The sequence below is a fragment of the Xylaria bambusicola genome (assembly GCF_022495145.1).
Source record: "Xylaria bambusicola strain CBS 139988 unplaced genomic scaffold F5B22scaffold_32, whole genome shotgun sequence".
Classification (NCBI taxonomy): Eukaryota; Fungi; Ascomycota; class Sordariomycetes; order Xylariales; family Xylariaceae; genus Xylaria; species Xylaria bambusicola.
This window is the reverse complement of record NW_025953585.1, coordinates 167926-184003: the sequence shown is the minus strand read 5'-3', so window position 1 is coordinate 184003 and position 16078 is coordinate 167926. Positions and strand designations below refer to the sequence as shown.

At 47.7% G+C, this 16078-nt stretch overlaps 5 protein-coding genes across 5 annotated transcripts; 2 read left to right on the top strand and 3 right to left on the bottom strand.

Annotated features, from left to right (window-relative positions):
* Positions 1-89: 89 nt before the first annotated feature.
* F5B22DRAFT_613528 (cytochrome P450) lies at positions 90-1644 on the bottom strand. The gene is made up of 3 exons (XM_047975415.1): positions 1472-1644; positions 762-1412; positions 90-695 (listed from the first exon to the last, which is right to left on the bottom strand). Exons 2-3 carry the CDS (start codon positions 1321-1323, stop codon positions 277-279), a joined length of 981 nt encoding a protein of 326 aa, XP_047829158.1. The 5' UTR covers positions 1324-1412; positions 1472-1644; the 3' UTR covers positions 90-276.
* Positions 1645-2483: 839 nt separating this feature from the next.
* Positions 2484-5771, top strand: F5B22DRAFT_287432 (Copalyl diphosphate synthase). Its single transcript, XM_047970372.1, has 4 exons — positions 2484-3480; positions 3532-3652; positions 3714-4000; positions 4057-5771. Exons 1-4 carry the CDS (start codon positions 2674-2676, stop codon positions 5680-5682), a joined length of 2841 nt encoding a protein of 946 aa, XP_047829157.1. The 5' UTR covers positions 2484-2673; the 3' UTR covers positions 5683-5771.
* Positions 5772-6586: 815 nt separating this feature from the next.
* Positions 6587-8110, bottom strand: F5B22DRAFT_648217 (uncharacterized protein; the record flags this gene model as incomplete). The annotated part of the gene is made up of 3 exons (XM_047978991.1): positions 6587-6906; positions 7856-7883; positions 7943-8110. 3 exons carry the CDS (start codon positions 8108-8110, stop codon positions 6587-6589), a joined length of 516 nt encoding a protein of 171 aa, XP_047829156.1.
* Positions 8111-11294: 3184 nt separating this feature from the next.
* On the bottom strand, positions 11295-12945 carry F5B22DRAFT_657502 (uncharacterized protein; the record flags this gene model as incomplete). Its single annotated transcript, XM_047980052.1, has 2 exons — positions 11295-11881; positions 11953-12945. The coding sequence occupies 2 exons, from the start codon at positions 12943-12945 to the stop codon at positions 11552-11554; spliced, it is 1323 nt and encodes a 440-aa protein (XP_047829155.1). The 3' UTR covers positions 11295-11551.
* A 1709-nt stretch (positions 12946-14654) lies between these two features.
* F5B22DRAFT_287326 (uncharacterized protein) lies at positions 14655-16078 on the top strand. Its single transcript, XM_047970371.1, has 3 exons — positions 14655-15105; positions 15174-15398; positions 15451-16078. The coding sequence occupies exons 1-3, from the start codon at positions 14859-14861 to the stop codon at positions 15843-15845; spliced, it is 867 nt and encodes a 288-aa protein (XP_047829154.1). The 5' UTR covers positions 14655-14858; the 3' UTR covers positions 15846-16078.

The following is a 16078-nucleotide window of genomic DNA, read 5'->3' as shown; positions in this document are numbered from 1 at the left end:
CGCCACACCATTACACAGCAGCTTTCCACGTGCTACGTTGATGCTCTCATCAATTTCCGATTTTGTAAAGCCACATGGGAAGAGACCAGGGTAGTATGTAATATCGCAGTCGAAAAAATGTATGTAATTTAATAAAAAATATCAAATCTTTGAAGACCCCAAACTCTAGTGTAGATAGTCTAATATGCTGTGTACTCCGTTTGGCCACCCACGCGCCGTTACAATGGAAATCATTAATGCAACTATTTACATAACAGAATCAATTTTTGATCGTCTTTACTTGCGCGGGGTGAAGATCAGAGTCTGTCTGGGGTCCGGGCGGACTAGACCACCCTTATGGAGGTTCTTGGGTCTTTCTGTCTGTCCAGGAGGGAACGAAATGTCGTAGTTCAGGAGGAGGTTGGCAAGCACCACCTTGATGTTGGAGGCGGCAAAGAAGCGACCGGGGCATGCTGTCTTGCCTTGGCCAAAAGCAAGACTCTCAGGGCCAGTGGTCGCGAATTGATGTCGGTTGGCCTCAGTCTTGGCTGACATTCTCTTGTCGTAGAAGCGGAAACCATCAAAGGTCTCGGGGTTGGAATAAATATCAGGGTCAGTAGCTACGGCATGACTGGGCATGGTAATGTAGGTTCCAACGGGGAGCGTGGTGCCGTCCTCAAACTTGAGGGGTCGAGCTACCTTGCGGTTGAAAGTCACTATTAGATCGACCACAGTCAGCACCGCTAAAAATAATATTAGTGTATATGCGGCAGGCAACTTACTCAGCACTGCTTGGTTCATCCGCTGGGACTCTTTCATGAAACTGTCGACCTTCTTCATCTTGGCAATGGAAGCTAGCGTCCAGCCGGACTCGTCGACGGCCTGTTGTACGTCTTGGCGGAGCTGCTCCATAAATTCAGGGTTGGCGCAAAGATCAAACAGGACATGGATGATGGTAGCTGAGCTAGTGTGGACGGAGGCAAGGGCCATAAACAACATATTGTGAGCTAGTACATCAGGGTTACGGTCGCTTCCGCGGGCCGAGTCAGCGAGCCACTGAAGCATGTCAACGGGCTTCTCATCGGTATCCTTGAGGGCCAGGCGCTCCGCGAAGATGTGACTGAAAGTCTTCTTGGCAACGTGCAGGTGGTGGTCAAGGATCTTAGACCCCTCTAGGAAGGGATAGATCAGGGGGCGCATGAAGGCAGGGTAGGGGCGCAGCTTAACAGCAACGCTGACAACGTCCATCGAGTAGTCGGCCGCCGATTTGAGCCATTCCTCGTTTCGGCTGATCATGGTTCCACCAAACATCCGGGATGCATTCTTAGTTATGATCCCAACCATGGTGTCGTACGCCTTGAGCTCGACCTTGTGGGGAATGAGTCTTGACAGAGTGTGGTTGGCTTCATCGTTAAGAGGTCCGATCAGGTGGTCTGTCATAGCAAGTTAGCGACTCTGCTCGTTCTGTCAGAAGGCCGACGGGGGTAATTACGTAGGTTACGAGTCAGTTGGTCCTTGCAAACATCGATGTGGAGGGGACTCCTAAAGACCACGTCGAGGTTTGTTTGGGCACTAAGCAGCCGCTTTTATTCTAGTGAGCTCTTGGACCCCAAGTCTTGAAGATAATGTCCATCAAACGTACCTCTCGTAGACCTTCGACCATGTCCAGCGTTCCTTCAGGCACCTTGCTGTTGATCTCTTCGATGTACTTGGGGCTCAACACAACACGTTCCACATTCAAGGTTTGCACCAAGAACATTCCATTCTTGTTCTGCGCGTAGGGCGTCAGTCGTTTTCAGCTCTGCGATCCAGGAACCTGCAACACCTTACATTTCGGTAGCCTTCGTTGATGATCTTCGTGCCATTTTTAGCGAAGTCTCGCTTAACATCGTTGATACCAAGTCCAAATAAACCGGGCGCCTTTCCAGCACGGGGGAGGAAGCTCAAATCCGGCGTCGCGAGGAAGCGATAGTAGACCCAAACGAGAAATACCACGGTCAGGCCAGCTGTGCCTAGAATTCGAGTCGAGTCATCGCGCTGAAGAATGTCTTGTACAAGCTGTTGAAGCTTAGGTGAAGCGTCTGCTGTCGTCATCTTGACATGTGTCTCGACAGTAGAGTCGTAGAGTTGATGACCAAAAAGACTGACAGAGAACTTGAGGTACCAGGCCTGACTTTTTAGATATCGACCATGCGACCCCAACTTCACTTACCGATTATTCAAATCGAAATTAAATGCATCGTTTCAGCCCTTGTGGTCCCCTAATAATAGACGGAGACCTTGATGGGGCGGACCCCGGTACGGCCATTGCCGATTTTGGCGAGCCGACTGTCGGTCCCTTGCTTTTATTTTTGGACCTGGACTATACTACGTACTATGCACTGCGTACAGTCAGCGGAATTGACAAATCGCAGGCCGTAGATTCTAATCCTTCTGGGGTTTCAGACAACTGGTCAAATAGCCCCATAAGCATAGGCTTACCTAGTCGAGATTGGCTTGTCATATTAAGCACTCCGAGTCCGCCGGTTTGCACATGGCTTATAAGTGGCATGACAAAGGCAAAGGAAGTAAGGGGGCATAATGAATGAATAGATAACACCACCATCGTACGTTAATTATCTTTGAATTTGAACATTCATTATTGGAAAGACGAGGAAGACACACACAATTTCAGGTTCATCACAACTGGCCATCATGGGGGACGTTAACAGCCTTGCCGACGATGCAAAGTCGTTGATTCGAACGGCCTTAGAGAACTATACTGAAAAGTATGGTTTAGGGGCGATGAGTGTTGCTGCCTATGATACGGCCTGGGTTGCGATGGTAACCAAAGTCGTAGATGGACAGAAACAGTGGCTCTTCCCTGAGTGCTTCGAGTATATCCTATCAACGCAGTCAGAGGAGGGTGGTTGGACGATCGGCTATGGTGCTCAAATCGATGGCATCTTGAACACAGCCGGCCCTCTGTTGGCTCTTAAGCGTCATCATGCCGAGCCTCTTCAGCTTAAGCACGATCCTCAGGATCTTGCCAACCGTATCGACAAAGCCATAACATCCCTGAGATCGCAGCTGGCTGCTTGGGATGTATCGACCACAGAGCACGTTGGTTTCGAAATCATCGTCCCAGCCATGCTCCAACAGCTAGAGAAGGAAGACCCGTCATTAGTCTTCGAGTTTGAATCTAAGAAACTTTTGATGAAGATCAACAATGCCAAAATGTCGCGTTTCCGGCCAGAGTTCCTTTACGGCCCTCGGAGGTTTACGGCCCTCCACTCATTAGAGTCTTTCATTGGCATGCTAGACTTTGACAAGGTGAAGCACCACAGAGTGCATGGCTCCATGTTGGGCTCACCTTCTTCAACAGCGGCATACATGATGCACGCTTCGGAGTGGGACGATGAGTCTGAGGAATTCATTCGACACGTGATCAAGTACGCTGCTGGTCGCGGCAACGGAGCTGTTCCCAGTGCTTTCCCCTCGACACATTTCGAAATTACCTGGGTAAGTGTCTGAGGAAAGGCAAATAACGCATGATTCTAATATGAGGTCCAGATATTATCAACTCTACTTAGAGCTGGCTACACCAAGGCTGATTTGGAAGGCCCTGAGCTGACTAAGATGTTGGATATCATGAGCCACTCTTTCAAGGTTGAAAAGGGTGTGCTTGGGTTTGGTACGTTTTCATGAAGAACTTGTGTGTTTTCATGAACCAATTTACTAATATCAATCAATAGCTCCTTTCTTTGAGGCAGATGTCGATGACACCGCTAAGACCATTTCTTCCTTGAACATGCTTGGGCGACCTGTTAGCCCGGACAGCTTGATCGAAGTATTTGAAGCAGACACTCACTTCCGTACTTATGCCGGAGAGCGGGATCCCAGCCCCACTGCTAACTGTAATGCGCTTTTGGCTCTTCTACATCAGCCGGACGTGTCTAAATTCTCTACCCAAATCCACAAAGTTGCCAAGTTCCTCGTCGACTTCTGGTGGAAAGCTGACGGCAAGATCGTCGACAAATGGGTACGTGATAACATCAAGGAATCAAGGAGATTTTTGCAACTAACTTGTCTATCTAGAACACCTGTTATCTCTATCCCTCTGTGCTCATAGTCGAGGCTTTTGTGGATATCCTGAACTTAATAGAGCAAGACAAACTGCCCGGTGTATTTGAGGAGGACCTACAGTCCAGGCTTGCTGTCGCTCTATTCCAGGCTTGTTTCAGACCCCTGCTCGACCAAAAGGCGAATGGTTCGTGGAACGAGTCCATTGAAGAAACCGCATATGCTGTTCTGATTCTGAGCGAGGCTCGACGCGTCTGTTTCTTCAACGATCTTCGTGAACCTCTGGATGAAGCCATCAACCGCGGTGTTGCCTTCATTAACTCCATCGAGGAGCGGCCTCTACACTATATTTGGATTGAGAAGGTCAGCTACGCTTCTCGTCTCTTGACCGACGCATACGTGCTAGGAGCCCTTAAGGCCGCCAGCTCGGTACCTACAGGTGATGCCACGATTGGCGCCAGTCTTTGGAAGGATACATCTTCTTCGAGCTTAGATAAGCACGTGAAGTTGTTCGCAAAAGCTGAGCTGTTTAGCGCACACCCTGAATGGGAACTCAAAGGGTCGATGATCGAGGCCGTTCTTTTGAAGCCACTATTACTCAAGCGCAGGTTGGAAGTGTTTCAGCGCCAAGGAATGCAAGAGGACAAGTACTTCGACCTTATCCCACTCTTCTGGACGAGCCCCAATAACCGCGCTCGAACCTTCGCGTCTGCCACTTTCCTATACGAGGTGTCACTTCTCTCCATGCTGACTTACCAGGTTGACGAATTCATGGAGGCGTCTGCAGCACCCGCCTTCAAGGGCCGCATGTCTGAACTTCGTGATCTGATCTATTCAGTGCTTCCTGAAGAGGAAACGGCCGTGACCAAGGAACAGAACGGCCACGCCAATGGTAACGGCACTGTTTCTGCCCAAGAGGAAGTCCTTGCCACCCTGAAGGGATTTAAGAAGTACTGCTTTGAGAACCCCTTGGTCAAAACAGCTAGTGCCGCGGACCAGAAGACTCTCGAGCGTGAGCTCCGAACTTACCTCCTGGCCCAAGTTCAACAAGAAGAAGATAGCGCGAAGTTCCGAGAGCTGCGCGAGAGTGGAAAACCCGGCGCCGGATCTACCAGCACCTTCTACAGCTGGGCCCGCAGCACAGGCGCAGACAACGTATCTGGTCCATTCGCCTGGGCCTTTATCGGATGCCTTCTCAGCTCCACCCTTACTACCGGTGGCGGTGGCAAGGAAGTATTCCCTACCGCCGGCGAAAAGTACGTAGCTGCTGATGTATACCGACACCTCGCCACTATGGCTCGCATCTACAACGATCTCGGGTCAATAAGGCGAGACCAAGAGGAGGGTGCCCTCAACTCAGTCAATTTCCCCGAGTTCGAGTCCCACGAGAGCGTCGAGAGTAAGAAGAAGGTATTGCACACTCTTGGCGAGTACGAGTTGAGCTGCTTGATGCTGGCCTTCAAGCAGCTCGAGGACCTCAGAACCCAAGGTGCGGAGGCTACAAAGGATCTCGCTGGTGCAAGGTTGAGCAAGCGGCGGATGAATATCTGGTCGATGTTCCTCGACCAAGTTGTCCTATTTGATCAGATTTATGTCATCAAAGATCTCTCAAGTCATCACATTGTTCAGGAAAAGGCGTAAGACAGCATATAAACCTAGACTAGATTAGGCATTGTTAGAATAGACAATTTGTCTTTTATAAAATATATTTTTCTGAGTTTCCCACTTTATCCCTTCTGCAGAATGTTTTTTACTAATGAGGATACTAGTAAGTAACTATTGATTGCCTTGAGATCGTCACTGTGAGTACTCTATAGCATACCCATTCACGTGATTGAGAATGACGTTCTAGCCTTAGTCAACACCAAAACCCTTCATCAACATGCCTCAGATGTCGAGCTGACCTGTGGAATGCCCGCAAGAAAAGGTAGCACCTAAGAACACTAAACGTAACTTCATTTAGTAATCTTAGTTAAATGCTCCATTCAAAAGCTCATCATGTATGTCACTGCAATAGGGAATGCGCCACTCAACTCAAAGTTTGGGGGTACCTGCAGGCTTCATTCATTATTGATCTATAAAAACACTTCTCATGATATCTCTAACGTGAGTTCCATATTGATAACCTGTTCTCATGACCCTTGCTCTAATATAGCCTTCTCAATATAACCAGAACAACCAAGTATAACCTTGCCCCAAAATGGTATCATGTAATCCCAACGTTTCCTCAGCCGGGGTATTGTGACGCGTGCAAACAAAGAACAAGAGACTCTGATTTTGAATCTACAAATAAGAAAAGAGACATATTAGACACACTCTCCGTTTGTTTGAGTGCCAGATCTTAGATCTATACGTGGTTTATCAGCCTAACGGCTGTGGGTAATTAAAATTTTGTTAGCCTCGGCAACCATGAAGTTGACGCATCTATCACTTGAAACTAACCTTTTGCTGCTATGCCACAAGCCTACGAGGACGAATGCGGTTGCGATCCTCTGAAGCGGAGTCTGCCCACGAAGGCTTTGATAGGAGAGTGAATCCACCACCGTCACTCACCCTCACTGCCAGTGGTTACTGTTCGATGGTTATCGATATGAGCAGTCTCGACGTAAGCATTAGTCTCAACGTCAGGATCGACTTCCTCGTCAGTGCGTGTATCGATCGTTGGTCGACGATCATTTACATCAACAGTCTCGGCGCGTGGGGTGGCACTTTGCTGCTGGTTGCGCAAGTGGCCAAGCTCGAGGTCGCGGACGCCACGTGATGTTCTAGCAAGCAGCAAACGCCCGATTTTCTTCCAGTTAATGCAGGCAAATAGGATTAAAGCAAGGAGCAGGAAACCAAGAGTAGAGGTAATGATGATGAGGACTATTTCAGGTGTAGTGAATGCACAACCACCATGTTCGAATATGACCGCGTTACGAGTGATATTCGCAACAATATCGACTTAGCTTCCGTGCTACATGATGATAGTTGTTCTGTCCTAGAGGTTGGTGATTAATATATTAGCCATGCTATGAGAGCTTGTACGAGAATACGAGGCGGCGGGACCTATAATAGTTATTGATAGACGGAATCGAAGATGCACACCTAATAAATGTGGTATAAGTTATGGAGTTGCAGGTGATCGGAGATAAGCAGGTGTAATAGATTGGTGTTACAGGTGTGATCAACGTGCTGAAGAAATGGAGGATTGGTGAGGAATGAAGGAGGGAAGGAGGAAACAATAAAAATAGGTGAGAGGAAGGGGATTCTTATATAGATGAATTTCTAAGTGTTGGTTGCTGCGGGTGTGCGCAGCAACTAGATACCACCACAGCAACGGCCTCAAATGACGCGTTCAGATGTTGCGGGCTTGGATAAGATGTTGCCTAGCAGTATAATCTAGTTTATATGAAGGCATAGTATAGATGTCAAGATGGCGTGTAAACTGGTTGTGAGTAACAGCGACACATACGAACAAGACCATGTCGCAGCCAGAATTTCTAGCTGAACATCATGTTCTAGGAGTTCATCATGTCACTGCAATATATATCATGTTACCTAAGTCAGAGCTGGGAGCACCAGCTTCGTTGATTTTCTAAGAGGACATCCCAAGGTTACCTCTTCTAAAAATTAATTTCCCATATCAAACCTGATTCCGCGACTGTTACATACCCATCTCAAACAGACAAAATTTTCGCTGATGATATGTTGATACATGTATACAAAAAGGGTATGAGATACGAGATATGTTCTGAGCAGCCTCCATTTGTTTGACTGCCATAAGAATCTCTCCAGTCCCTTACACGTATAACTAAGTCTCCAATTGTTTGACTAATTACGAGCCCGTAGACTGTGGCTAGCTGTGATTTTCATTAGCTTCGTGTAAATATGATATCAAAATGTTGTATTTGAAACTTACCCTGCAATGCATGGCAAGCGAATCAGACAGCGCGCGTCTGTGAACCTCTCGCGAAGAGTTTACTGGTAAAATCTCTAATGAGAACATGCATCCACCGTCATCTTCCGTGGTCCTCTTGCGTGTTGGCATTGGACCGCTGCCCATCGACTTGTTGCGCAGCGTCAACATCTTGATTCATAGCGCGAGAGCCTGCATTGGGATGATGGTTATGAACTCGTGCAGCCTCGACATCAGGATCAGCGCCTGCTAACGATTGCGTAAGACGCGGAGCTCGAGCTCTCGAACGCCTGGTGACGTTCCCACGGGTCTCAAACGCCAATTTTCTTGCCGAAGCAACCAAATGTCATGCAGCAAGCGAGGAGAAGGAACGGTCCAATTATAAGGTCAAGAATCACCGCAACTAGCTCAGGGGTGGTGAGCTTGACGTTGGCTAAAGTGTCAGACATCTTGACCAGGAGGCGCTTGCATTAGCTGTGGCACGAGGATCCGCGAGAAACTGCGAAGCTAGGCAAGACTTACGGTAGTTGATGATAGCTAGCAACAAAGACGTGCACTTGGTGTGTGGTGTGCAGGATATTCATACGAGACAATGAAATTATCAGTGACGAACAAGCGCGATAAACTGATGCGTAGGTGTGATTTAACGCTTGGGTGGAAGTGAGGATGTGACGATGAATGAAGGAAAGTGAAAGTGAAAGTAGGCAGGGGGGAGGGGATTCTTATATAGATAAAGTACTGAGGGTTGGTTGCTATGATTCTGCGCAGCAACGGAGATACCACCACAGTAACGGCCTCGCCTGAACGCGCTCAGAGGTCGCGGGCGTACCACCACAGCAACGGGTTCAGATGGTGCGGATGAAGTTGGCATTGGCAAGAATCGATCGTACCGTAGCCCGGTAATCTGCATTGATGCATTGAGTCCATCATCTCATTCCGAAAAGCTTCGCTCAACAGGAAGCAAAGGACTTCTGGCATGAATAATTTTATTGAGTGCACATCGAACACGCCTCGCTAATTCTTTTCAGTATGTCCTCCATCTCAACCCACTTTCAGTGGTATTTGACAATTCTTATTGGCACATGGGGGGTATCAAGGCATCGATCTCGGCGAATATCCTGGAAATAACCTAGTCATTTCCGGGAAGTTCAGAGTGGGATATCTGTGACTGCCAACATGCATGACTCTAAAGCCTCATAGTCTTGTGAACACGCTTCAGTTAGCTGTAGGTTCTTGGTCGGTCTCCTATTACCATTACAATAACGCGCCGTTTTTCTCTGGAGGACTCGCCTTGTGATGCTAGGGTTGAACGTTGTGAAACAGAGCGACAGTTTACACCAAAGCGAATCACTCATGAGAGCGATCACCATGTGCTGTCATGTTCAATGTCCACTGTCGGGTATCGTCTTATTGACTTCGGACTAAATAACCTCTTGGCTGATACTAGCATGCTATTAGCCCTGGCCAAGACTAAACTCAATACTTCGACTCTTGTAGATGTATAATTTGGTAGGCTGATCTGAGGCATGTCCACATAACAAGTCTGATAATGATGCAAACGGCGAGCCTAATAATGGACCTAGCTGCAAAACACCACATCATTATGTCAACGAAATCTGGCGTTGTGCCTCATGCCCCCTACAACCACGATTGCTTTACGATAGACAACTGTGAGGGTAACAGTGTCCGTCAGGATAGAGGATGGCGACCAGTAGTGATGGCTTTCGCTTCAGTCTAGACTATAGTAGAAATGATGCTCGTGATAATGGGTTGCACTACCATACCTGGTTAGGTAAGCTGCGATATATTGTTAGGTCAGATATAGAGCTACTACCTTTAGAGACTTGAAAGGACGAGTTTGCCAGAGATGGTCAACGAATGATAGTGTGAAAGTATGAAGTAGAGTACTGTCGCTTGATGATGGTTTCGTGTAATGTATTTGAACGTAATCACTCCTTTATATAAAGATCGAATTCTGATGGTTGGAAAGTGTGGAATGATGAAGCAACTATCACAGCAAAGACTCGACTGGTAACAGCTGGTAATGCAGACTAAAGTACACCATCGCGTGACATAGTCTACAATGCAAAACATCACAAGGCAGCACAGTGTGAAAGGACCAGAGCAACCTGCACGACAACAGTAGTCGGTACAGCAATGGCGAGGACTTGCGTCGGGAAAGTACTTGATTTGTACCATTAAGTACATTATCGACGTATACTATCATATGAACGCGGCCTAGGACGCGATACGTCGTGACAGAAGGATACCGGATCAACCTGGTCTTACGACGGTGTAGCACGAGGGGGCCTTGCGGTAATTAGCTTCAATAAATTGCCATTGTAATGATGGGCAAATGGGGCCTTGACCGTTTGTTGCGCCGTCTCTAGCTGGCGTTGCGCAGAGAATAAGGTGCCAAGATCCCAGCCGTTAGGTTGGCTGGTAGTTATATGTGAAGGTCCAATTCTAGGTACGTGTTGAGAGGTCCCAGCTCGAGTGTCCGTTAGGAGCGAACTAGAAATGCACATACCGCTTAGCCGATGTATCCGTTCGTTTCTCCCTTCCTATTGACGAGTAACCTAGTACAGGTGACGGCAGTTAGGCATGTGTTACTATAAGATATCAGTACATGTTAGAACAGGAAGATAGATAAAAAGTCCAATGTGCAAAGCGTCTAGCTGGGTACACGAGAAGAGACCCAAAACCTTACCCAGGAAGCTCCCAAACATGACGGCGAATGAGACACATCTCCTTCATAGAAAGACTATAACTGAGAAGGCATTATACCATCATGCAAAAATGATACCCGATTGACTGCCTGGGTCTAAGTCGCGCTCTAAACTTACATCGTGATTCAGCTCAGAAGCAGTGACGTCGGTCTACCCCTTAAGCAATTAGCTCCTCTCAATAGCAGACAGGAACTCTGAAAGATTCATATATAAGCATCTAGTATGGGAATCGGACGTGGAAGGGTGGGGAGTGAGTTCATGTCGTGTGGGTTCTCCAAACGTTGCTCTTCACAATTGCCTAGGCATGCACTTACAATCTGTTTGTCCGTGGAACATGTTCGATGGATTCCGCGGGTCGAAAACATATGAGAGAGCAACCTTTGCACTTTCTTACGTCGCGAAAGTTACTTTATAGATTGGACTTTGCTTTTGTTTGCTGTTTATTCAAGAGTCTGAAGTGGATATCGCCAACACTGTTGGTTTTTTGTTATTACATTAGCTAAAGGTACAGAGGTAGTGGGAACTCGGCTTATTCAATATCCAATATCCAGTATCCAATACTCTAATACGCCGAAATATAGCCTCTCTATCAAGCATACTGCTTCTATTCTGGTCTGGTTCAGAATCGGGCTCCGTGAGCTATGTCGTCCCGCACCCATTCTGACTTTTGAATTTGTTCAAATTTTGATCCCGCCGCTGGTTAGGATTGGTGGGTTTAGACGCCCTCATGAGCGGCATCTGTCCCATGGGGAAATAGTCTTCTTTACCCATGAGAGCCGTTGAGGCACATAGAAATACCCGGGAAGGGCACCTCGATACTTCCATTGATAACCTTGGTTTGTATTGTAGTGTGTCGTGATTTGTTTCCACAATGGATATGTCGTTATGGCAAAACCCAATCTCTATCTCTGCAGGCCGACTCCATTCGGTCGATGAAAGCATCGATACGGTCTACCATCCATCCGGAGTTCACTTGCTCAGCAGCGGAAGCTTTACGACCCAGCCTCAGGGCGGTGGATGTTTTGCAGGTATAGCCGGTTACCGAATATTGCATGCAAGCAGGGTCATTTTCGCATGACGTCCGGCAAGCCTTGAATGTGCTTGCTGTCGATTGTTCCTTATCCGAGTGGTTGTCCCAGTCGTCACGTTCGGCAGCCAATCGCGGCAGTACGTAGTTATAGAATACATCTTTGTGTCGTAATAAAGTATTATTCTGCAAAATTTCGAAGGTCAGCAAAACCGCGGTCTCGAATGATTTAGCCCCAGAAGTGAACAAAGTCTTACTTTTTGGTACCACTCGTGTTCAAAGGCATAAAAGACAGGGTACTCGACAGGTGGAAGATGATGATAGCTCGCTGCATAATAACACCAGGGGTGCCTTTCGGGGCCCCCAAAGCCGGATTCAAAATCCGTATCAGCCGGTTCTTCACTTGAGAGGGTAGGGAACGACCATGTTAGAGGGACTCCAACATCAGCCAAGGCTTTTCCTAGAACACAGTCGCCAGCCCAATGGCCGGCAGTGAAGTCGTCGTAAAATTTTAGATTCGTGTTACGATGCTCGACAACCTTTTTGAGGGCGGGTTGAGAGATGGCGAACCCAGCCCCGCCGTAAGCGAAAACAACGTCGCCAATCTGCATCTGTTGGCCTAGATACCAAGGCTTGGATGGGTCAAAATGCTTGAGCCAGGAGAGCAAGGCCGGCCAGAGTACATATGTATCGGACTCGATAAAGACAAACCACTTCGCCTCAGGGCGAATTCTCAATGCCTTGTCGGCTAACGGGAGGAACTTCCACTTATCCAGCCTCCAGCCAGGACTGTCGCGGCCACCCATTGTATTCTTAGCTGCGGCCCATTGGGCCATCTCTTCCGCCGTAAATGCATTTCTGCCTTTGCCTCTCAACTTGTTATAATAATCGAAGTCAGGGTGTGTCGCTACAATTTGCGGGTTCACCTCGTCGAGAACATCGTATACATGCTTGCCTTCTATAATCTCTTCAAAATCCGAGAAGAGCTCGTAATGTGGTAAACAACGTAACGTGGTCGTGTAATGTGCGGGGAGCTTTTTAGGCGCCTCCGTGGTACCCGTTCTGAGTGTTACGAATATGTCTTCAAGACCGTCGAGGCCCACGCACGGGTCGTACTTTGCTGTACGACCATCGACGTTTGTTGTCGGCTGGGATCGGATACTGAAAAGCTGGAATATTACGAGAGTGATTAGGATTACGACGAATACTCGGGTCGGCGATCGTGATAACCTCGAAAGTAAGGTTGGCATTGTTGCACTGGTAGATTAAGTGATAGAGAGCTCAAAATCGATCGACATTAAGCAAAATGAGGGAAGATACTTGATATGGATCTCGCGAAAACTTGAGCAAAAGGAGATACACGCAAATCGCGTAATGGCCAGGACCCGGCACGTGAGAAAGAGAAAGGGTGTCGGTCAGACAAAGCAATTTTCCACAGGGATAATAGTGTCTATGCAAGTGGCCGCCAGCAACATCGAGGATTGTGTCGCATTGGAAGCGCGATTCAGACTCATTTTGCAGTGTTGGACCAACGAGAGGCTATTCATGCTGGAAGCCAACTTGTCTGCAGGGGGGTTTCCAAGAGAAGCACCAACATTGTTGCAAGCCAGTCAATCTTGGGCGCGCTATTCAGAGCTATTGGTAACGCGGCAGTCAAATGAAGCTGGACACTGTGATGGGGACTGTATAGAGAGGGGCTTTCATCATTTCTCGAGCGTCTGACTGGCTGTCGACCTACGAAAGTGGAGGATCCCTGCATTCTTTCTTTAGTGCAATGTTTTCGGTTCTAGACCAACTTATCGAAGATCCTTTTTACCATTTGGTGGCATTGTTGATTGTGTGAGGATGAAGAGGTAGTGAGTCGAGGCAAAAACAAGATGTTGTTATATCTCTCTCGGTGGGCGTATGGTCGAGACTAGGCGGATAAATTGTCGGTCGGTGTGACAATCTACATAGGTCGTGTGAACAAGCATACAAACCAAGTTGAATACATCGTCATTCTCACGTCTCCATCTATTGCCTACAACCTCCGCATCTTGTTAGAGTGTTAGCACCACAGAAATTCGTAGACGGTGCATCACGCTATGGTCGTACAGTGGCGACCCAAATGGCTGATCGAGCCTGTTGAAGATTAGCCAACTGATCCAATGTTAATATATCATACGTATTAGGTAAGTTTTTGCTCCGCACCACTTGGCCAGTCCTGGCTGAGCGAAGCCCCGCAGGGCTGAAGCGAGAGTCACAAGAGCATGGGCCATATCCAAGAATGCTTTTATTAGAACGCTTACTCCGCCCCTTTTTCTCGGCCTACCAGTGTCCCGGTTGCACGCCATCCCCTATAACGGATGAACCCAGCGCATAGAGAGATAGGTACGCAACAGGCAGCCCATTTCCAATTCTCGACTTGAAACTAATATGAACTTAGGAGTACGTAGTAAAATGATTCCACTAGGAGGGTCTGTTGACTTTCTACCTGTGCTAGCTCTGAGCAGTGTACATGTAGATTATTTATACTTATGCCTTGCTACCTTGTTGATGAAGGAGGGTCTAACTTACGATAAAAATATACGAAATCGGCTGGCTTATCACGCTAATTCCCGAGATAATGCATCCTTGGTCTATGGCCAAGACTTTGCTGGTATTGGCTACTACGTACGTACAGCAGGTAGCACCTCAGATACATTTCATGCATACAAGTCCTGTAGCCATGCTTTCTTTGGCACCATTCATGAAGAGTTTTGCATGCATCGGTGATCCTGTTGTACAAGTACTCTTGGGCAATGCGGGCAATACTTAGATGACAATCTGAGAACCTACCGTACCTCAGCTACCACCAGCCAGGTGTATTGGGGTGGAGTGGCTTGACGTCTTTCGAAGGATCTGCGTCTTATTCGCCTTGAAGAGTCTAGCGACTTTGCCGACTATGGCAAAATCTGCCATTAGCCTTCTCTAGCCCCATGGATCTTATGTGAAACGGCCATCTGCACCGTTCTGGGCATCTGCTCTGGGCAAGGACTCTTGGGTTCCCAGCGTGTCTTGGGTCCGCTTACCATGCCACTTATTACTTCTTGACTTTTCACCTGAGTCAATCTGCTTGCGCCGAGCCTTTCTCTTGTTTCTTCTCCTCGCGTATCTTGAGTCTCGAGAGGCGACTTCGCCCAAAATGCGACTCTTTTCGTTGTTACCACTCTCCCTTCTTGCTACCCTTGCTTTGGGGCAAGATGATAATCTTCCTGCTCCAGGTGAACCTGCGCTCACCTATACAGATGGCTCATTCAGCGAGCCGAATGGCGGGACCTCGTCCTATACTCAGGGCAACCAAATGAATATTAGCTGGACCACAACGTACGAGACGACGAGCATTTACCTCATCGTTGGTTATGACTGGGCGAATCCAATTCAACTGACCAGTCAGTTCTCTTCCCACCTTCCACCCTACGGGTCTATGATAGAATACCTATGTTAACACAATGTGCAGCAAATACGGCGCAGAGATGGTTTCAATGGGATGTAACGACCGACTCAACTAATGCAACAGAAATATACGTCTTCCGTGGTGTAAATGGGACTGGAACCGCCGATCAAAAGGCAACTGGGGGGTTCTTGAGTGCCTCTTTCTACATACCTGTTAAAGAGAATGCAACACCGTCAACAACGCTATCTACCATTTCAACATCTGCGACGCAACCGGCTCAAACTTCTGGTATGCGTCCCTAGGACATGTTTTACATTGGATTTACTAACCTGGCTTTCAGAGTCTGAGTCTTCCACTACTACTACTGCTGCTGCAACAAACACGCCTAGCTCGGGCGGACTCTCCGAAGGAACTAAGATCGGTATTGGCGTTGGCGTGGGAGTTGGCGTATTCGGTCTCGGAGCTCTTGTCGCTGCCATTGTGTTTTGGCGAAAATCGAAAGCGAAAAAGCAGCCAAACCCCCAGCCCTATGAAATGCCTCTGAACAATGATTTCCCACCTCATTTCCAGCAGAGCCCACAACCCTACAACAGTAACCCGCCAGTGGTCGCCGAATATTATAAACCGCCAGAGACTGGAGAGGTTCGGGGTGCCGAACTCGACGCTGGGCAGGGACATCATTTTGTTCCGGAAGCAAACCCCAACAACGCAATGACAAGGGCTGAACTGCAGTGATGCAGGCTAATATCCCCATAATTTATATCTATTTGGAACTTTTCATGATACCCAATCTAACAGAGGTAAATGTGCGATTGTATCGGCAATCTCAACACCAACCTTTGGCTCGGTCACGAAATAATCACCATCAGACTACCAGCCATTTTGTAAAAATACATCAAAAAATTAATAAAGTTGTTACATACGATATAGTGCACGTTGTATTTACTGCAATTTTGATATATCGGTCA